At 43.8% G+C, this 20,747-nt stretch overlaps 2 protein-coding genes across 2 annotated transcripts; one reads left to right on the forward strand and one right to left on the reverse strand.

Annotated features, from left to right (window-relative positions):
* Positions 1-2,750: 2,750 nt before the first annotated feature.
* Positions 2,751-3,191, reverse strand: LOC136480724 (uncharacterized). Its single transcript, XM_066478189.1, has one exon. It carries the CDS (start codon positions 3,189-3,191, stop codon positions 2,751-2,753), a length of 441 nt encoding a protein of 146 aa, XP_066334286.1.
* Positions 3,192-4,532: 1,341 nt separating this feature from the next.
* Positions 4,533-20,196, forward strand: LOC136480725 (uncharacterized). Its single transcript, XM_066478190.1, has 5 exons — positions 4,533-5,412; positions 14,285-14,457; positions 19,567-19,677; positions 19,937-20,059; positions 20,164-20,196. The coding sequence occupies exons 1-5, from the start codon at positions 4,533-4,535 to the stop codon at positions 20,194-20,196; spliced, it is 1,320 nt and encodes a 439-aa protein (XP_066334287.1).
* Positions 20,197-20,747: the final 551 nt, after the last annotated feature.

Consider the following 20,747-nt stretch of genomic DNA (forward strand, 5'->3'; position numbering starts at 1 on the left):
TGGTGGTGCATGCGGTGGTGGCCATGGCCAGGGAGGTCATTGCGGCCGCGGCCATAGTGGTGCCTCGCCACGTGGTCGCGGGAACGATGCACCCCAAAAAGGAGGAGACCGCAGCTTCTACCACAACAATAGTCGTGTGTCTCCTGCAGATGATGATGATCATCCACTGGGTCAAGTGTGCTTCAAGAAAGACCACAACGCTAATCATTGCTGGCACAGCTTGTCTCTGCAGCAACAAGTTCATACACCATCGACACCAACTGGTACACGACACTGCTGCCAAAGATCACATTATTGGAGAATTCAAGAAGCTGACTCTCAAGAACAAGTATAACGGTGGTGATCAGATCCACAGTGCGAGTAGTGCAGGTATGCATATTAGTCACATTGGTCATACTACAGTTCATGCCCCAAAAATGTTCTATATGTTCCACAAGCAACAAAAAACTTGTTTCTGTTCATACGTTAGCTTGTGATAATTCTGCTTTTTTAGAATTTCACCCAAATTTACTTTTTGATCAAGGATCGGGCAACAAAAAATATCATCCTTAAAGGAAGGTGTCATAGAGGTCTATATCCGGTTCCCGTGTCATGAATAAAGCAAGCCTTTGGTGGCAAAATCATTTAGGTCATCCTGCTCCAACGATTGTTAAGCATGTTGTTAGTAGTCATAATGTTCCTATAATAGATCAAGTGTCTAGTGACTTAGTGTGTGATGCATGTCAGCAATTGCCATATCCAAAGTCATCTAGTGTGTCTCATTTTGCTTTGGAACTTGTTTTCTCTGATGTCTGGGGACTAGCACCAGAATTAGTTGGTCGTAAAAAATATTGTGTGAGATTTATTGATGACCACAGCAAATTCACTTGGATTTATCGGCGAAAATACAAGTATGTAGTTTTTCATAAATTTCAAAAATTTAAGACACTTGTTTGTTTTGAACTTTATTTAAGACTCTTGTTGAAAGGTTGTTCAATAGAAAATTCTTGCTGTAGAAACCGACTGGGAGGCGAGTATCAAAAGCTTAATTCCTTACCGCTGGCGACCACGACTACTCCTGCCAATACCAGCTCTGGGTTGGGCCAAGTCAAGGTTACGGGCCAGAAGCTAGATCGACAAGCAACTGGGCCGCAAGAGAAGACCGGAGGACTCGCAAGACCAATTTCCTGTTTGGCAGGCCCAGAGTGGAGCAAGTTGCCTGACGGTGCTTGTTATCCAAGTCTGATTATAGTGTATTTATTTACCATTTCGTAATTGCACCACCGGGCAGACGTGAGTCTGTATTTACGTCCAGAGGGCTGAACCTACCACTACCAGACATTCGACTCTCAGACCACTGGACTTGACGGCCACTTGGTATCAATATAATTTCATATCCCAATTAAAACCATCTACGTCCTTTTCGCTTACAAAATGCAGTGCAGTGCTTCTTCCATCAGATTGCGAGAAATAAGAACCTTATGTTTCCCTCGACGACTTTGACCTTGTGCATCCAACTCTACACCTAATACACACCGAATCATGATGCTTGCTTTACAATTTGATAGTGCCAACTTGAAGTTGTGTATTGTTACCCACAAGTCTAGTTCATTGAAGAGGCCAATTCACAACGGACACAAAGTCAACCAAGCCTGATACTGCAGCCCTGACATTTTATTATTAATTATACTGTGCAATAAGCCAATAAATAATGCTCTGATAAGTTTTTTGCATCAATAGAGTTGGATGGGCGATTAGTGGAACAAGACTCAAGCGTATATTACTCATCAATTTGATTGTAGGAACTTCTATTGTATTGTCTAGGGTTGCATCACCCCGGCTGACATTTTATCATCGTGCCATAAATAATGCTCTGATAACCCTCAAACAGGTTCTTGCGGCTAGCCTCTTACATGATCAACGAGATATGGCAGAATCACTACTTGGTCAATTGTGCTAACAAGAAATCGGAGTGGTGGCTCTGGTCAATTGGCTCACACAAGTTACCTTGTTGTCTTTGTACATAGCTAGAGCGCCATAGATAAAATGGCCTCTTACATCACACACGTTTCCTGTAGTGCATGTACATAATTAGTGATCCTCAGCACACTACCGGACACGCCCGATTTGCCGAGTGCAAAAACCTTTGCCGAGCGCTTTCTATCGGGCGCTCGGCAGGCGCTCGGCAAAGGCAATCTTTGCCGAGAGCCGGACCCAGCGGCACTCGGCAAAGATAGGCCATCGGCAAATATTCCTTTGTCGAGAGCGGCCGTCGGCAAAAAAAAAATATTTGCCGAGTGCCGGGCACTCGGCCAAATTTGGCCGTCGGCAAAGGTGGCCGGCGTGACGGCGGCCACCTGCCGTCAGCCTTTGCCGAGTGCCCCGACGTTAGGCTCTCAGCAAAGGTTTTTTTTATTTTTTTTAAAAAAAATTCTTTGCCGAGTGCCCTGTGACCTAGCACTCGGCAAAGGCTTCTTTGCCGAGTGCCAAGGTTGGCACTCGGCAAATTAAATTTTTTTTGTTTTGTTTTTTTCGCCGCATTTTTTTCTGGGGCCTTGCTACAGTAATTTGACAAAAAAATTTAATTTGCTGAGTGCCAACCTTGGCACTCGGCAGAGAAGCCGTTGCCAAGTGCCAGGTCACAGGGCACTCGGCAAAGAATTTTTTTTAAAAAAAATAAAAAACCCTTTGCCGAGTGCCGCTGGGCCCGGCACTCGGCAAATCTTTTAATCTAAAGGCCCAGAACGGGCCGGCCCAACCCCACCCCCTCCTCACTCCTCTCCCACCCGCCCCCGCGTCCCTGCCGCGCCGTCGCCGCCCCCGCCGTCGTCCCCTTCCGGCGAGGTCCTGCCGGGACCGCCCCGGCGCCCCCGTCCCGCACCCCCCGCCCCTGTCCCGGCGGCGCTCGCCCCGGTGGCCCCGCGCCCGCGCCCCGGGTCCCCGGCCGCCGCCCCGAGCTCGCCGGCGCCCCGGGCTCCGACCTCCCCGGGGACAGCGCCCCGGCCGGCCCCGAGCTCCACCGCCCCCACCGTGCCCTGTGGCCGGCCAGCAGAGGGAGAAGGAGAGGAGCAAGAGGAAGAAAGAGAAGGGGAGGAGGAAGAAGAGGAAGAAAGAGAAGGGGGAGGAGGAAGAAGAGGAAGGTGCCGACCCGACCGCCCGTCGATCCTTGCGCCGTTCCGACCGCCCGTTGATCCTCGCGTTGCTGCGGTCATCCCCGCCATCATCGCCGGCCCTCGCTCTTGCCGTTCTTGCCGCCAAGGTAAGCCCTACCCTTGTAGGGTTAGTAGTAGTAGTAGTAGTTAGTAGTGTTAGTAGTAGTTAGTTGTAGTGTTAGTTGTAGTAGTTAGTTGTGTTAGTTGTAGTGTTAGTTGTAGTAGTTAGTAGTGTTAGTTGTAGGGTTAGTAGTAGTAGTAGTTAGTAAATAGTAGTAGTTAGTAAGTAGTAGTGGTTAGTAGTATTAGTTAGTAGTGTTAGTTGTAGGGTTAGTAGTAGTAGTAGTTAGTAAATAGTAGTAGTTAGTAAGTAGTAGTGGTTAGTAGTAGTAGTTGTTAATAGTTAAGTAGTTCTTAGTATTAGTACTGTTAGTAGTTAAGTAGTTGTTAGTAGTAGTGTTAGTAGTAGTTGTAGGGTTAGTAGTAATTGTTGTTGTACTACTTCAATACTTTCATCTGCATGGAAAGAGAACTAAAGTACATGGCTCCTCTTGATATATTGGTGGTTGTTGGCCTTCGTGCCCATGTTTGGTATATATGTGGTTGTTGGCCTTTGTGCCATGTTTTTTGCAGGTTTTGGGAACCTCCCCGTGCAGGGGAGGTGCTGCCGAAATTTTGAGTCGACACTAACCATTTTTGCCCTTTTTTGCAGGAGGACCTGTGGGAGGGACTCGGTGACCCCGATCGTCTTCGTCGGTGCTGCGGGTCTTCCTGCACCGCGTCGACTCGCCACTGCACTGACTCTCCACCGCCCCGCTACCCTGACCTCACCGGCACCCTAGGTATAACCCCTCTATCCGTATGTGGTCTTTGGTCACGTAACCTAGTTAGGTGTCTCCCGTCCGAAAGAGATACGATTGGAGGTATGCAGATCTTTGTATATCTGCAACCGTATCTGTTTTGGATTGTCCACGTTTTTTGGACAGCCCGCGGATGCGTAGATGGGTTAGTTTCCATGGTTCGCTCCGGTCCGAGATGGTGTTTCAGCATTACCCCCTGTTGTTCTTTGGATACACACTCTCCCTTGCAGGACGTGTATCGGGAGAACAGCGGGGAGGTGCTGCCGAAATTTTGTCATGGATAGGAGCGGAGCATGGAAACTAACCTCATCTACGCATCCGCGGGTGGGATTAGGACCTATCCTCACCTATTAGAGAGTAGGGACACCACGTAGATGCAATTGATGGTCACCTGTGGAGATGTTATATATGCTAGAGGATGGAGGACCGTCAGTGGATGTACACGGGCCGGACAAGTCAGGGTGATGTCAGCATTGAATGGATGAACAAGACCGATCGTTTCTTGAAGCGTGCATTTGGCAAGGCCGCTAGATACCCAAAAATGGCTTTGTGTCCCTGCAGCAAGTGTGGTAACAGGAGAATGCAAAACCAGGAAGTCATGGGTATACATCTGCACAAGAATGGGTTTACGCCGAGCTACACCCAGTGGGTCCACCATGGTGAAGCCGATCGTATGAGAGAGGAGGTGGTGAGACCACGCGTCGAGGCTTTCGACGCTGATGCTAGGGTAGCAGACATGGTAGATGACGTTCACCAAGCACAGTTTGTTGAAGGACGTGAGGAGGCGGAGATGCAAGCAGCCATAGATGTGTTCAAGTACATGATGGACTCGGCGGCGAAACCCCTTCACGCTCATTCTGAGGTCTCTCAGCTGGATGCCATTAGTCGCTTGATGTGGTTGAAGTCCGATTTGAACATGAGTCGAGAAGGCTTCGATAAGGTGTTGGCCGTGGTTGGCACCCTGCTTCCAAAGGACCACATGTTGCCAAAGACCATGTACGAGGCACATAAGCTCCTTAAAGCACTGAAGATGCCATATGAGCAGATACATGCTTGTCCGAACGGGTGTGTCCTATTTCGTGAAGAACACAAGGAGGCAAATAACTATCCGAAGTGTAAAGCTTCCAGGTTCCTAGAGGTAGAGTCTGGTGATGGTGGTGGCCAGAAGAGGCAGCTTAAGATACCCGCCCGAGTCTTACGGCACCTTCCCTTCGTGCCGAGGATTCAAAGGCTATTCATGACCGAGGAAACCGCGAAACAGATGACGTGGCACAAGAATGGAAAACGGTACAATCCGGACAAGATGGTACATCCATCTAATGGTGAAGCATGGACCAGCTTTAATGACAAACATCGTCTGAAATCCAATGAGGCTCGTAATGTACGTGTCGCGCTGGCAACAGATGGGTTCAATCCTTATGGCATGATGGCCGCCCCTTACACATGTTGGCCCGTGTTTGTTATCCCCCTCAATCTCCCCCCTGGCGTCGCCTTTCAACGACATAACGTGATCTTGACGTTGATAATTCTTGGACACCCGGGGAAGAATATGGGTGTGTTCATGGAGCCTGTGATTGATGAATTGATCAAAGCTTGGAATTAAGGGGTATGGACATACGACCGAGCTACAAAGCAAAGCTTCAAAATGCACGTTTGTTACCAATACTCCATGCATGACTTCCTGGCGTATGGGTTATTCAGCGCCTGGTGTGTTCAGGGGAAGTTCCCGTGCCCAATTTGCCAGGAAGCTGTGAGGTTCATTTGGTTGAAGAAGGGTGGCAAGTATTCGTCGTTCGATCAACATCGTCAATTCCTAGATTCCAACCATCCATTCCGACAAGACACCAAGAACTTTAGGAAAGGTGTCGCAATCACGGACCCTAGACCGCACTTGAAGACTGGTGCCGAGGTTCATGCTCAGATAGATGCTCTCATGCCCAATGAAGAAGGTGGTTTTGTGGGATATGGTGAGCAACACATGTGGACTCATAAGTCCGGCTTGACGAGGCTCCCCTATTTCGATGACCTCCTACTGCCCCATAACATTGATGTAATGCACACTAAAAAGAATATCGCCGAGGCACTTTGGGCAACACTCATGGACACTGACAAGTCTAAGGACAACCCTAAGGCTAGAGTGGACCTGGCGACATTGTGCGATAGACCACAGCAAGAGATGCGGCCTCCTGCAAACGGCAAGAACTAGAAAAGGCCTAAGGCCGATTTCGTCTTGAAACCCGAACAAAGGAGGGAAGTACTACGATGGATCAAGGCGTTAATGTTCCCTGATGGGTATGCGGCGAACCTGAGCAGGGGAGTGAACTTAGGCACTATGCGAGTCAACGGGATGAAAAGTCATGACTACCACATATGGATTGAGCGGCTTTGTGCCAAGGAGCTATCTCGGACCGTGGTTGCAAACTTGGAGAAAGTGGCACCTGAGTTGCTTTGTAAGTTGGAGAAGATCTTTCCACCCGGCTTCTTCTTGCCGATGCAGCATTTGATTGTGCACCTCCCATATGAGGCACGTATGGGGGGGGCCATGCAGGCCCGTTGGTGCTATCCAATCGAGAGATGTCTGAAGGCCGTTCGCAAAAAATGTAGAAATAAAGCCAAAATTCGCTTGTCACTGCATGCCCTCACCGCCAGGGTGCGTGGAGCCCATCTCGGTTGGCGAGTTGTATTCACAACTCTTCAACTTCAAGACCCAGATCAGGGTCTGGCTCTGCTAATGCCACCAACAGAGGTCGTGGTGGTGCATGCGGTGGTGGCCATGGCCAGGGAGGTCATTGCGGCCGTGGCCATAGTGGTGCCTCGCCACGTGGTCGCGGGAACGATGCACCCCAAAAAGGAGGAGACCGCAGCTTCTACCACAACAATAGTCGTGTGTCTCCTGCAGATGATGATGATCATCCACTGGGTCAAGTGTGCTTCAAGAAAGACCACAACGCTAATCATTGCTGGCACAGCTTGTCTCTGCAGCAACAAGTTCATACACCATCGACACCAACTGGTACACGACACTGCTGCCAAAGATCACATTATTGGAGAATTCAAGAAGCTGACTCTCAAGAACAAGTATAACGGTGGTGATCAGATCCACAGTGCGAGTAGTGCAGGTATGCATATTAGTCACATTGGTCATACTACAGTTCATGCCCCAAAAATGTTCTATATGTTCCACAAGCAACAAAAAACTTGTTTCTGTTCATACGTTAGCTTGTGATAATTCTACTTTTTTAGAATTTCACCCAAATTTACTTTTTGATCAAGGATCGGGCAACAAAAAATATCATCCTTAAAGGAAGGTGTCATAGAGGTCTATATCCGGTTCCCGTGTCATGAATAAAGCAAGCCTTTGGTGGCAAAATCATTTAGGTCATCCTGCTCCAACGATTGTTAAGCATGTTGTTAGTAGTCATAATGTTCCTATAATAGATCAAGTGTCTAGTGACTTAGTGTGTGATGCATGTCAGCAATTGCCATATCCAAAGTCATCTAGTGTGTCTCATTTTGCTTTGGAACTTGTTTTCTCTGATGTCTGGGGACTAGCACCAGAATTAGTTGGTCGTAAAAAATATTGTGTGAGATTTATTGATGACCACAGCAAATTCACTTGGATTTATCGGCGAAAATACAAGTATGTAGTTTTTCATAAATTTCAAAAATTTAAGACACTTGTTTGTTTTGAACTTTATTTAAGACTCTTGTTGAAAGGTTGTTCAATAGAAAATTCTTGCTGTAGAAACCGACTGGGAGGCGAGTATCAAAAGCTTAATTCCTTACCGCTGGCGACCACGACTACTCCTGCCAATACCAGCTCTGGGTTGGGCCAAGTCAAGGTTACGGGCCAGAAGCTAGATCGACAAGCAACTGGGCCGCAAGAGAAGACCGGAGGACTCGCAAGACCAATTTCCTGTTTGGCAGGCCCAGAGTGGAGCAAGTTGCCTGACGGTGCTTGTTATCCAAGTCTGATTATAGTGTATTTATTTACCATTTCGTAATTGCACCACCGGGCAGACGTGAGTCTGTATTTACGTCCAGAGGGCTGAACCTACCACTACCAGACATTCGACTCTCAGACCACTGGACTTGACGGCCACTTGGTATCAATATAATTTCATATCCCAATTAAAACCATCTACGTCCTTTTCGCTTACAAAATGCAGTGCAGTGCTTCTTCCATCAGATTGCGAGAAATAAGAACCTTATGTTTCCCTCGACGACTTTGACCTTGTGCATCCAACTCTACACCTAATACACACCGAACCATGATGCTTGCTTTACAATTTGATAGTGCCAACTTGAAGTTGTGTATTGTTACCCACAAGTCTAGTTCATTGAAGAGGCCAATTCACAACGGACACAAAGTCAACCAAGCCTGATACTGCAGCCCTGACATTTTATTATTAATTATACTGTGCAATAAGCCAATAAATAATGCTCTGATAAGTTTTTTGCATCAATAGAGTTGGATGGGCGATTAGTGGAACAAGACTCAAGCTTATATTACTCATCAATTTGATTGTAGGAATTTCTATTGTATTGTCTAGGGTTGCATCACCCCGGCTGACATTTTATCATCGTGCCATAAATAATGCTCTGATAACCCTCAAACAGGTTCTTGCGGCTAGCCTCTTACATGATCAACGAGATATGGCGGAATCACTACTTGGTCAATTGTGCTAACAAGAAATCGGATTGGTGGCTCTGGTCAATTGGCTCACGCTGGTTCTTGCAGCTAGCCTCTTACATCACACAAGTTATCTTGTTGTCTTTGTACATAGCTAGAGCGCCATAGATAAAATGGCCTCTTACATCACACACGTTTCCTGTAGTGCATGTACATAATTAGTGATCCTCAGCACCGCAGGCATCTTTTACTCCCTGCTGTAGGCAGCAGTACATGCTCTCAATAGTGAGTAGTATAGGCACATGGCCAACGTATATATATGAGCAGTTGAGCACATGAGGGAACTACTCTTTGCAGGATGGCTCCGCATACAGCCAACCATGTCTAACCACCGGATATGGTGACAACTTGTACTAATAATTCTGTATCTGACCTACTTCCTCGGTCTCATGAAAGAGTCGTTATGGGACTCATGCTGATCAAACTTTCTTAAGTTTAACTAGATTTGTAGAAACTATTAGCAACATTTGTATCTCCGCATAATTTTATTACAAATTTTTTGGGAAAATGATCCCCAGCAAGGTGGAGTGAGAGTCTTCGCCTGGGCGATTAGTGGAACAAGACTCAAGCGTATATTACTCATCAATTTGATTGTAGGAACTTCTGTTGTATTGTCAGGGTTGCATCTCCCCGGCTGACATTTTATTATCGTGCTATAAGTAATAATGATCTGATAACGCTCACCCAGGTTCTTTACGGCTGCTAGTCTCTTACATGATCAACGAGATATGGCCGAATCAATACGGTCAATTGTGCTAACAACAAATCAGATTGGTGGCCAGTCAGTTGGCTCATGCAGGTTCTTTCGGTTAGCCTCTTATATCACGCAGGTTATCTTGTTGTGTTTGGACGTAGCTACAGCCTTAGATAAACACACACGTTCCCTGCGAATTCGATAAAATAATGGAATACTCCTGGATGAAAGCAACAACAATCACTACGGGAGAGGTAAAATTCCCCGAGTGTCGCAGGCTTCCCCGAGTGCCAAAAATCGGGCACTTGGCAAAGCCAATCTTCCCCGAGTGTTGCACTCGGGGAAGAATAGCACTCGGGGAAGAGAGGCTTTGCCGAGTGCCGCACCCTGGCACTCGGCAAAGGCCCTCTTCTCCGAGTGCAACACTCGGGGAAGAGCGGCACTCGGCAAAGAAAAATGTTACTTGACGGCCCATCCCGCCCACGCCGTTAAAACTAAAAAAAATTGCTTTGCCGAGTGTCGCACCCTGGCACTCGGCAAAGAGGCTGGCTTCCTCGAGAGCCCTGTCATGGCACTCGGCAAAGGGCCTCTTTGCCGAGTGCCAGGGAAGGCACTCGGGGAAGAATTTTTTTTTGTTTTTTTGCCTCATTTTTTTTTGTGAGGCCTTCTCACATTATTTAAAACTCCTTGTTCAAATTTGGGACAATTTTGACTTTTTTTGGTATATTTCGTTAATTTTTTTCGTTTCGTTGAATTTTTTTTTGCATACTTCAAATTTGAACTGCAGGTGCATGAAATAATGGAATTTGGTGATTCAAAAAATGATATTCATGATATTTGGTGTATGTTGAGGCCGTATCTAGGAACTCACATGAAATGTCGAGTATCTTGTTGACGTAACATGACGAGGTACTTGCGGGAAAAGTGTATTTAAATCATATAAAATCCGAACAAAATCCGAAAATCACGAAACTTGTCGGGGCCTACCTAAACCTTGGATATGGTGGTATTAATATTAACTTCTTGAACGATCCTTGTAGTTGGCAACATTTTGATCTGAAATCATTTTGTCATGCAAAAACGACGTTTGAATTTTAAAATTTTAAAATTTGAATTTTTCAAAAGACCTCGGATGGAAAAACTTCCTAAATGAAAATTGTAGATCTCCAAAAGTTATGAAACTATGTAGTTGACAACTTTTTGATTTGAAATCATCTTATCATGCAAAACTACGTTTGAATCTCTCAAATTTGAAATTCGAATTTTTCAAACGACATCGGATGGAAAAACTTCCTAAATGAAAATTGTACACCTCGAAAAGTTATGAAACTTTGTAGTTTACCACTTTTTATTTGAATTCGTTTAGGGCCTCAAACAAGCAATTTACTCTCGGTTTAGTATAATATATGAGGATAGATAACGGAATCTAGACACAAGTGATAGTGTAGTGCAGTGGTAGAGCAGCAGACACGTGAGGGAGAAGTCATGAGTTTGAATCCCGCCGGCCACGTTAGCTGTGAATTTTGCGCAAAAAATGCAGCGACTTCAATGGAGGCGGTCGCGCACTGGCCGGTGGCGGCCTCCCCCGAAAATTTTTTTTGGGTTTTTTTGCTATTATTTTCGGGGTTTTTCGCATTTTTATTTTGCCGAGTGTAAATTTTCCCCGAGTGTTGCACTCAGGGAAGAAAATAATAAAAAAAGAAAACAGCGTCGGCCGTCAGCCAACGGCGTCAAATCTTTCCCGAGTGCCAGCACGGCACTCGGCAAAGCCCGAGTGCACGATTTTCGGCACTCGGGAAAGACGCCTTTGCCAGATAAGGATTAGCCGGAGGGTCTTCCCCGAGTGTTGCACTCGGGGAAGGCTTCCCCAAGTGCAACTGGGCCTTCCCCGAGTGCAACTGACACTCGGAGAAGCCACTGGCTGCTGTAGTGAATATTCGTACGTTTGCAGATTCCTCTATGGACGTTAAGGTACCAAACATGTGTGTTTCTTTAAGAGGACGGGGTTTCCTGTGGCGGGAGTGGTGTTGGCCTTTATGCTCCCAAATAATTTTATAGAGACGGTACGATAAAAAAGCCATACCCTTGTCTCTTGAAATTATTTTTAGTTGTATATTGCATTTCACATGTCAAAGAAAGGATGAGATGCCACTTTTCTATGTAACACATATGATAATTTGTAGTTCTTTTCGTATGAGCTCATAAATCGATTAACTTTATGTGAATACTGTAGATCTAAATGTCATTTAAAATTTGTAGAGGCATACACTTATATATATAATTCTAGAAGGATACACCGTGTATTGCAGCGGAACTTTCTTAAATTGCACGTCCCTCATGTGGTCAATCACCTGTTAGTTTTTACCTTTGCCTAATCGTCAATTTGTGAGTGAAATTGCGCCATGTTCATTTAGTCTTGCAGATGATTAATCCATTCACCATGTCTGCTTTCTTAGTCTTCTGTGAGATGAATTTGATTTTATTTTTTTTATCCACCGTGGATGGACCTGCAAGCAGCTGCCAATTTTCCCATAGGGTTGCTGATTCCCTTGGCATAAACATTGCTGATAAAGGATGCTCTCACTACGTTAATCAGGCTCGTTCTTCATTTACTAATTTTTTGTTGCCTCCTTGCTGGGTCGCTTGTTGATTCCCATCCTAGTTTGCCGTTCTGTGTCTAGATCCTGACTCCATGGGAGTACTAACGACAATATGATCGGAGCACTATTTGGATCTGGAGAGTTCAGACCTAAAAATGCTTCATTATATACTAGCTGGCATATATTAATAAGGAGAAGAGAGAGCAGATCGTCGAGGAAGGCCAAGATAATAAAAGGACTATTCACAATGAGCCATAACTTGGCTCCCAAACAACAACACAACCTACCCTCCTGTTCTTTCCTCGCTGAAAGGATCAAGATGCCCAAGAGGGGGGTGAATTGGGCTAACCCCCCTCTTGGGCATCTTGATCCTTTCAATTGGTATCGGAGCCTCGTGCTCGCTAAATTAGGCTTAACCGCCTAGAGAAAGACGTCTCACGGGGATGGACCTCCTCCTAGCTTTGAGGGAGATGATTTTGCTTATTGGAAAATTCGTATGGAGGCTTATTTAGAAGCTTTAGATGTTGGAATTCTTAGAGATGTCTCTCAAGGTTTTTCGAAACCTAAGGATCCCACTCACCTTCAAGGCGATAAAGTTAATTACGAGAAATGGAATGCAAATGTTAGAAACACCATCTTTAGAGGCCTTTGCAAAGATGTTTTCAACCGTGTGCAGAACCACAAGGACGCCCATGCACTATGGTCGGACATTTGTGCGCTCCATGAGGGAACAAAGAGTGAGCGTGAGGAATGCTATCATCTTATTATGAAAAAGCTTAATTCATTTGAGATGCTTCCTAAAGAAAGTGCTAATGAGATGTATTCATGCTTCAATGTTCTTGTAGAGGAAGTTAATGGGCTTGGACTCACACAAATGCAACCATCCGATGTTGTAAGAAAGGTCTTGAGTGTCCTCTCCATTGACAAATATGGGCATATTATGACTGTGCTTCATCAAGGTGATCTTTCCACCTCTACTCCAACTCAAATATTGGAAAAGATCAATGCACATAAGATGTATATGCACATCACACCACAAGATGGCTCTTCTTCCACCAAGAAGAAAGACTTGGCATTCAAGGCTAGCCAAGAGAAGAAGGGCAAAGCAAGAGTTGATCATGAGAGCTCAAGTGATGATGAAATTGATGATGCAAGTCTTGCTCTCATGGTGAGAAGAACCGCCAAGATGCTTAAGAAGCTCAACAAGAACGGTGTCAAGTTTGATGGCAACAAGAAGAAATTCTTCACTAGCAATAGAAGGAAGCCAATCTCCGAGATGGATTGCTATAATTGTGGAGAACTTGATCATCTAGCTCATGAATGACCCAAGCCCAAGAAAGATAAGTACAAGAAGTACAAGGGCAAGAAAGATGACTCAAGTGATGAAGATGATGATGAGAAGAAGAAAAACAAGCCATACAAGAAGAATGATGGCAAGAAGAAGGATTTCCATAAGAAGAAGAATAATAGAAAGGCATACATCATTGGTGATTGGCTCACGGATATTGATTCATCAAGTTGCTCATCCGATGATGAAAGTAAGAACAAGAAGGTGGCCGCTATTGTAATTGATTCTTCACTATCTTCACCGACACCATCGCCGTCATCCTCTACACACATATGCCTTATGGCCAAGGGTGAACAAAAGGTACAAAATGATGATGATAGTAGTGGTGTTGATCATGCTAGCATTGATGATAGTGATAGTGATAATGAATTTGAATCACATTCTTATGATGATCTTATCAAGTTGCTCAATGAATATACTAAAATCATTAGAAAGACAAGAGCTAAAAATGAAAATCTAGAACTTGAGAAGGACTCACTCTTAGCAAAATGTGACATAGCCGAAAAAGCTAGTGTTGAGCTTAGAGAAGAAAATAAAATTGTGTCATCTAAACTCAAGGAGCTCAAATCCTCTAAAAAGGAGCTTAAAGAAAAACATGATAAACTTGAGGGGATACATAATGAGCTCATCACTAGCTACAATATGCTAAAAGAAGGGTACACAAATCTCAAGGTTAATCATGATAAACTTGTTGTCTCTTATGAGTTATTATCCAATGAGCCACATGATGCTACTAACCATGTTGTTAAGATTGATATAGCTACATCATGTGATGACTTAATTGTTGAGAGCATTGAGCAAGGATCTAGTTGCAAAGGCAAGAAAGTGGTTGAGACCGACAACTATGATGAGTATGTCAAGCTCAAGCATGAGAATGTAAAGCTCAAGAAAGATCTTGAAAAGCTATCAACCACCAACACTATTGTGATAGACAACATTGATCATGATTGTGATATAGCTCTTGAGAATGAGAAGCTCAAAGAAGAGAACAAGAGACTCAAGACAGAGAAAAATCATGATGAACTTAAAGAAGAGAACAAGAAGCTTAAGTTGGAGAAAGAACATCTAAAGACCGACTTGAGCAAGTTCACAAGAGGTCAATATCTTCAAAGTGAACTACTCATGAACACCGTAATGAAGATGGATAGAAGTGGCATTGGGTATTTGGCACATCAAGAGAAGAAAGCTCAAGCACAACACCAACAACAACACAAGTCAAAGCCTAAGCCAAAGAGATGTGTTGAATGTGGACAAGAAAGTCACTTTGCCCATGAGTGTCAAGCTCCACCACCACAACCCTTGCCCAAGCATGCTAGACCCTATGCTTTCAATGCTCATTACATGCTTAGAAAGGACTCTAGTGAAAAAATGAAAGTCATGTTCTTAGGTCCTCCCAACAAGAATAGTCCTAAGAAAATTTGGATTGCAAAGTCACTAGTTGAGAAAGTCAAGGGCCCTCATCAAGTTTTGGTCCCTAAACATCAAGCTTGATCTCTTATGTGTAGGTGAACTACAAGACCGGTGGAAGTCATTGGGTTATTGATAGTGGTTGCACTCAACATATGACCGGTGATCCTCGTATGTTCACCTCACTAGATGAAGAAGTTGATGGTCAAGAAAGAATTACATTTGGTGACAATTCAAAGGGAAAAGTTCAAGGATTGGGCAAAGTGGCAATATCAAATGATCATTCAATTTCAAATGTGCTATATGTTGCTTCATTGAGCTTCAACTTGCTATCCGTTGGTCAGTTGTGTGATCTTGGCTTTCAATGCTTGTTTACCGAGAAGGAAGTGGTTGTATCAAAGAAAGATGATGATTAAGTTATATTCAAGGGCTTTAGATACAACAACCTATATCTAGTGGATTTCACCTCCGAAGATGCCAACTTGAAGACATGCCTATTCACCAAACCATCACTTGGGTGGCTATGGCATAAAAGACTTGCTCATGTTGGGATGAGCTCACTCAAGAAGCTAATGAAGAATGAATTGGTGAGAGAGTTGAAGGATGTGAAATTTGAGAAGGACAATCTTTGTAGTGCATGTCAAGCCAGCAAGCAAGTTGCAAACACTCATCCTACAAAAGCTTACCACATGGACCTATTTGGACCGACAACTTACAAGAGTTTGGGAGGAAATCTCTATTGTCTTGTGATAGTTGATGACTACTCTAGATATACTTGGGTGTTCTTTCTTCATGACAAGACCAAAGTGGCATCATGTTTCAAGAAGTTTGCCAAGAGAGCACAAAATGAATTTGAAGTGAAGCTCAAGAAGATAAGAAGTGACAATGGGAAAGAATTTGACAACACAAACATTGAAGCATATTGTGATGAAGTTGGAATCAAGCATGAGGTCTCCGCAACATATACTCCTCAACAAAATGGTGTAGTATAGAGAAAGAACTAGACACTTATCACACCTGCAAGAACAATGCTTGATGAGTATAACACACCCAAAGCTCTATGGGCGGAAGCTATCAACACCGCATGTTATGCATCCAACCGCCTATTTCTTCAAAAGTTTCTTGGCAAGACCCCTTATGAGTTGCTCAATGGGAAGAATCCAGACGTATCATTCTTCCGGGTGTTTGGTTGCAAATGCTATATCTACAAGAAGCGGCAACACCTAGGGAAGTTTCAAATATGTTGTGATATTGGCTTTCTTGTTGGTTAGTCATCAATGTCCAAAGTATATCAAGTATTTAATCATGCCACTGGCTTGGTTCAAGAAACATATGATGTGGAATTTGATGAATCTAACGGCTCCCAAGGAGCACATGAGAATCTTGATGTTGTAGGTGATGAACCATTGAGGGAGGCCATGAAGAACATTCCAGTTGGAGACATCAAGCCCAAAGATGATGTACAAGTGATTGATCCACCTTCTTCATCAAATGTGCCACAAGATAATGATAAAGATGAGAGAGTAGAAAATGAAGATACCCACGTCTCTCATGATCAAATGGTGGCACAAGCACAAGATGTTGATGCTCCACAACCTCCCCCTCAAGTGGTTGATAGAAGAAATTCACCTTTACTAGAAGCACATCCACAAGATCTCATCATAGGGAGTCCTTCAAAGGGTGTAATGACTCACTCTCAAAAACTTGCTTCATTTATTGAACATCACTCTTTTGTCTCTTACTTTGAGACTAAAAAGGTAGAAGAAGCTCTTCAAGACCCGGATTGGATAAATGCCATACATGAAGAGTTAAACAACTTCACCTGCAATGAAGTTTGGACTCTTGAAGAGCGACCACAAGGTGCAAGAGTCATTGGAACAAAGTGGGTGTTCCGCAACAAGCAAGATGATCAAGGCATTATTGTGAGGAACAAGACAAGACTAGTTGCAAAGGGGTTCCCTCAAGTTGAATGGTTGGATTGTAGAGAGACCTTTGCACCGGTTGCAAGACTTGAAGCCATTCGTATCGTCCTTGCATATACATCACATCATGAAATGAAATTATATCAAATGGATGTTAAAAGTGCATTTTTGAATGGTTTCATAAATGAACTAGTCTATGTTGATCAACCTCCTGGGTTTGAAGACCCTCGATATCCTAATCATGTTTATAGGTTGTCTAAGGTGCTATATGGGCTCAAGCAAGCCCCAAGAGCTTGGTATGAGCACCTTTAGGATTTACTCATTGAGAAGGGCTTCACCATTGGGAAAGTCAACACCACACTATTCACCAAGAAGCTTGATGGAGAAATCTTCATTTGTCAAGTATATGTTGATGATTTCATATTTGGATCATCAAATGAAGATTATTGCAAAGAGTTTGGTGAATTGATGTCAAAAGAGTTCGAGATGTCTATGATTGGAGAGCTTACATTCTTTCTTGGTTTTCAAGTCAAGCAAATGAGAGAAGGGATTTTCATCTCTCAAGAAAAGTATACCAAGGATCTTCTCAAGAGGTTCAATATGGATGAATGTAAGCCAATCAAGACACCAATGCCATCTAATGGACGTCTCGACCTAGATGAGGGAGGTAAAACGGATGATCAAACTCTCTACCGCTCTATGATTGGTAGCTTGTTATATCTAGCCGCATCTAGGTCCCACATCATGTTTAGTGTGTGTATATGTGCTAGATTTCAAGCTAGTCCTAAGGAGGCTCACATGGTTGCCGTTAAAAGAATCCTCAGGTACCTTAACAACACACCAAGCATTGGTCTTTGGTAACCCAAAGGATCTAGATTCCAACTAGTTGGCTATTCCGATTCGGATTATGCCGGTTGCAAAATTGATAGGAAAGACACATCCAGAGGGTGCCTGTTTACACCAAAATTTGGGAAGAAGAATGTGGGAACTCGAAGCTTCCAAGATTGTGTCAATCAAGGAATCGATTGCATAAGGGTCGATATCAGCTGGTTCAGATGTGGGACTGGAATCGGCTCTCTTCGAATGACGTTAGCAGATAACGACAATGAGCTACGGTTGGCGTTGGAAAATACATGTCAGACTCTACAAAAAGGGAAACATTAGGGTCCAAGTTATCTTAAGTTAGGAATGTTTTCTTTTATACCAAAGATTGTAATGAGTCGTACTTAAGTAGGATTCATGCTTAGACTCCGGGTACAAATATTAGACCCCGGCTATTGTAAAAAGACATCCAATCAATCAATACCAATTACTTTTTTTGGCCCCGTGCCAACCCTTATGAGTAGGAGTATTGTAGATCTCGGTGAGTTCTTCAACAAGCAGGGCTGCATCGGTCCGGTCGACCTCCGACTTGTCTGTAAGTACCATCATGGCTTATACTTTGGTTTGTAAGGCTACATCGGTTAAGTTCGACATCCACTGCAAGCTCTAGTATAAGCTAGTTATCGATCTTTATCTAGTTCAAGTATGGCTGCATCGGTTAAGTTCGACCTCCACTGCTCGAATTAGATTAAGGTCAAGTTATTAGCTCTACCTAAGGGTGGCATCCTTCGGGTAGGTTCATTAAGTTACCGATCTTGCTGATGTTCTTATCGTCATTAGTTTTTTCAGCAACATCAACCTACCCGATCAAGATCAAACTAGATCGGCCTCACATCCTCTTAGTCCCTCATTTATTTTGCCACATTGCGATGATTCTTATTCTAAACGATGAATTACGTTACATCGGCTATCCTACTTCGATCTTGATGAGGTTTACTGGCTGGTTAAATCTGGTCTATAGATTGCTATTATGGCTATAACGATCTGGTTGATCCCCACTGATGACACTCTAGATCGGAGGATGCTAGTTGGTAGAATTGCTTTCGACCAGACATGACCTTGGCTATTTGCTATGCCTGCATTGGCTAAATAGCCGATCACCTGCACTTTAACGTTCATAATGTGTTTTCATGATCCTGTTAAATATGAGTAGATCTATTTTCTTTAAAGATTGAATATGTTATCTTTATTATGGCTATCATCGATCCGGTCGAACCCCACTGTTAAAGATGATTGGTTAGATTTGAGGAGTTGATAGGTCTGCTCGTGTTGAATAGTCGATTGTTCACATGCTATGATCCTTTTTCTACCTGAATCGGCTCTTTTAGCCGATTCGTTTACGCTTTCACAGATATGACACGCTTTCATGAATTTGTTGAAGTATGGTCGATTCTATGAATTCTTTGGCTTTAGTTTGTTGTTATCATCATAGCTGCATCGATCCGGTCAAACCTCACTGTTGATGATAATGGATTAGATCTAGATGGTCTGTGGGTCTATCTATATCAAACAGTCGATTGTGTGCGTGGCATATCCCTTTTTCTTACTAAATTCATTGGCTCTACACTACGTATTGATCGAATTTGATTTAGCCAGTGATGTATCTCTGACACATACATGTTAATAGCTTAAGGAAAAGGATAATTAAAATAGGCTACATCGCAATTGTCATTATAAAATCAATCATAACCCGCGAAGTGTTACCGTCCTTAACAGTCGATTTTGTTCCCGTATTGGCTATTTGATCAATTTTTCGTCTAGGTCACCAGCACGGGCGAGTCGACCACTCACCAGCGTTGCCAACCATGGCTAATGTTGTCCGACCACACACTATGACTCAATGATGGTTCGTGGACGGCATCACTAGTGCGTGCTCGGCAACACTAGTGAGTGGTTGGACATCTTCGTGCCGAAGATCTAGTGGGCTAACACTGGCTGCTCCTGAAGTGCCACACTTGGAACTATTTGGGCAAGATCGACATGTTCCACCTTAAATTACTGATAAACTTTCTCTCCTTGTCAATTGCAGGTCAAATTGACTGGCACACCCTCGGGTGGAATTCGTAGGGTCGACTGGTTCTACGTTGAAGCCAAGCGGATCTCCAGCCTTGCTCCATCAAGCAGATCCTTCCAGCTTGCTGTGTGCCTCGATGCATTGACACGTTTTTATGTCGACACACATTGTGGCACGCTCGGTGGGACACCACAATCGTCATGGCAACTTACAACAACAGTGACATCCTTATGGTGCCTTATGAAGACTTACCTGATAAGGATAAAGATGTCATCAGTAAAGCTAAGAAGAATTTCAGAACAAGTGTTTGTTGTCCTACACCAAGACACATGACAATAAAGTTGTTTAGAAATATCCACTACCAAGAGTTCTGTTGCATGGGTAGTCAGATATAGACAAAGCTAAAGATAGGCGTTTCTTCATAGAAGCTGTGAACAAATCTGTTCATGATGTCATATTGAATCATAATACAGTTTTCTTGAACACATTCCACAACACCATGAAAGAGGTATTTCATGGATATCCGATTGATCAGGTTGGACCGGTTTACTACAATATTCCACATCCCCCCCATCAACTCAGGGGACAAATCAACCCGGTACTTGCCATCAGGAAGCAGCACCAGCTGGTAATGATGATGTCTAGGCAGTTCAGAGTTCATCTGAGCAAGTTCAAGGTGCTACTAATACAGTATAATCCTAGATCATCAGTACAGCATGTGCAATAGCCGACGGGGCAAGTTCAGGATCAAATGGTCAATTTTGGCACATCAGGCCAGATACCATCGTCGGCTCAAAAAATAGCACCATCAGTTCAACGGATTCATAGAGATATAGATCCTAACATCCATAACTAGATATTTCAAGCAGCAAACCAGCAAAGGACCCAGCAGATAGAGATTCCACAAGGATATCGTTGTGACACAGATTACAATACCCTTCACATGATTCTAAATCCAGGGTATCAAGGTACCCAAAATTTTAATCCATAGATGGGTCAGCAATTGCAGAGAAATCCAAATTAAAATGCTGATGAGTTATTGTTTAGAGTGACTGAGATAATGAAGAATCAGTTCAGTTTGAAGCCAAAAGGGCAGACCTTCTTGTACAAACACCCATATCTAGGGTGGTATGATTTGGTCGCTCTTCCTACAAATTACAGGCTCCCAGAATTTGCTAAGTTCACTAGCCAAGATA

Source organism: Miscanthus floridulus, chromosome 9 (genome assembly GCF_019320115.1).
Source record: "Miscanthus floridulus cultivar M001 chromosome 9, ASM1932011v1, whole genome shotgun sequence".
NCBI classification, from domain to species: domain Eukaryota; kingdom Viridiplantae; phylum Streptophyta; class Magnoliopsida; order Poales; family Poaceae; genus Miscanthus; species Miscanthus floridulus.

Excerpts from the sequence above, each read along its gene's own strand:
- LOC136480724 (XM_066478189.1), bottom strand. The coding sequence starts at position 3,191 with ATGACCGCAGCAACGCGAGGATCAACGGGCGGTCGGAACGGCGCAAGG.
- LOC136480725 (XM_066478190.1), top strand. The coding sequence starts at position 4,533 with ATGGCTTTGTGTCCCTGCAGCAAGTGTGGTAACAGGAGAATGCAAAAC. Across the intron at positions 14,458-19,566 it reads GTGAACTACTCATGAACACC|GTCAAATTGACTGGCACACC; the intron begins GTAATGAAGATG and ends TGTCAATTGCAG. Across the intron at positions 20,060-20,163 it reads TCCACAACACCATGAAAGAG|GAAGCAGCACCAGCTGGTAA; the intron begins GTATTTCATGGA and ends ACTTGCCATCAG.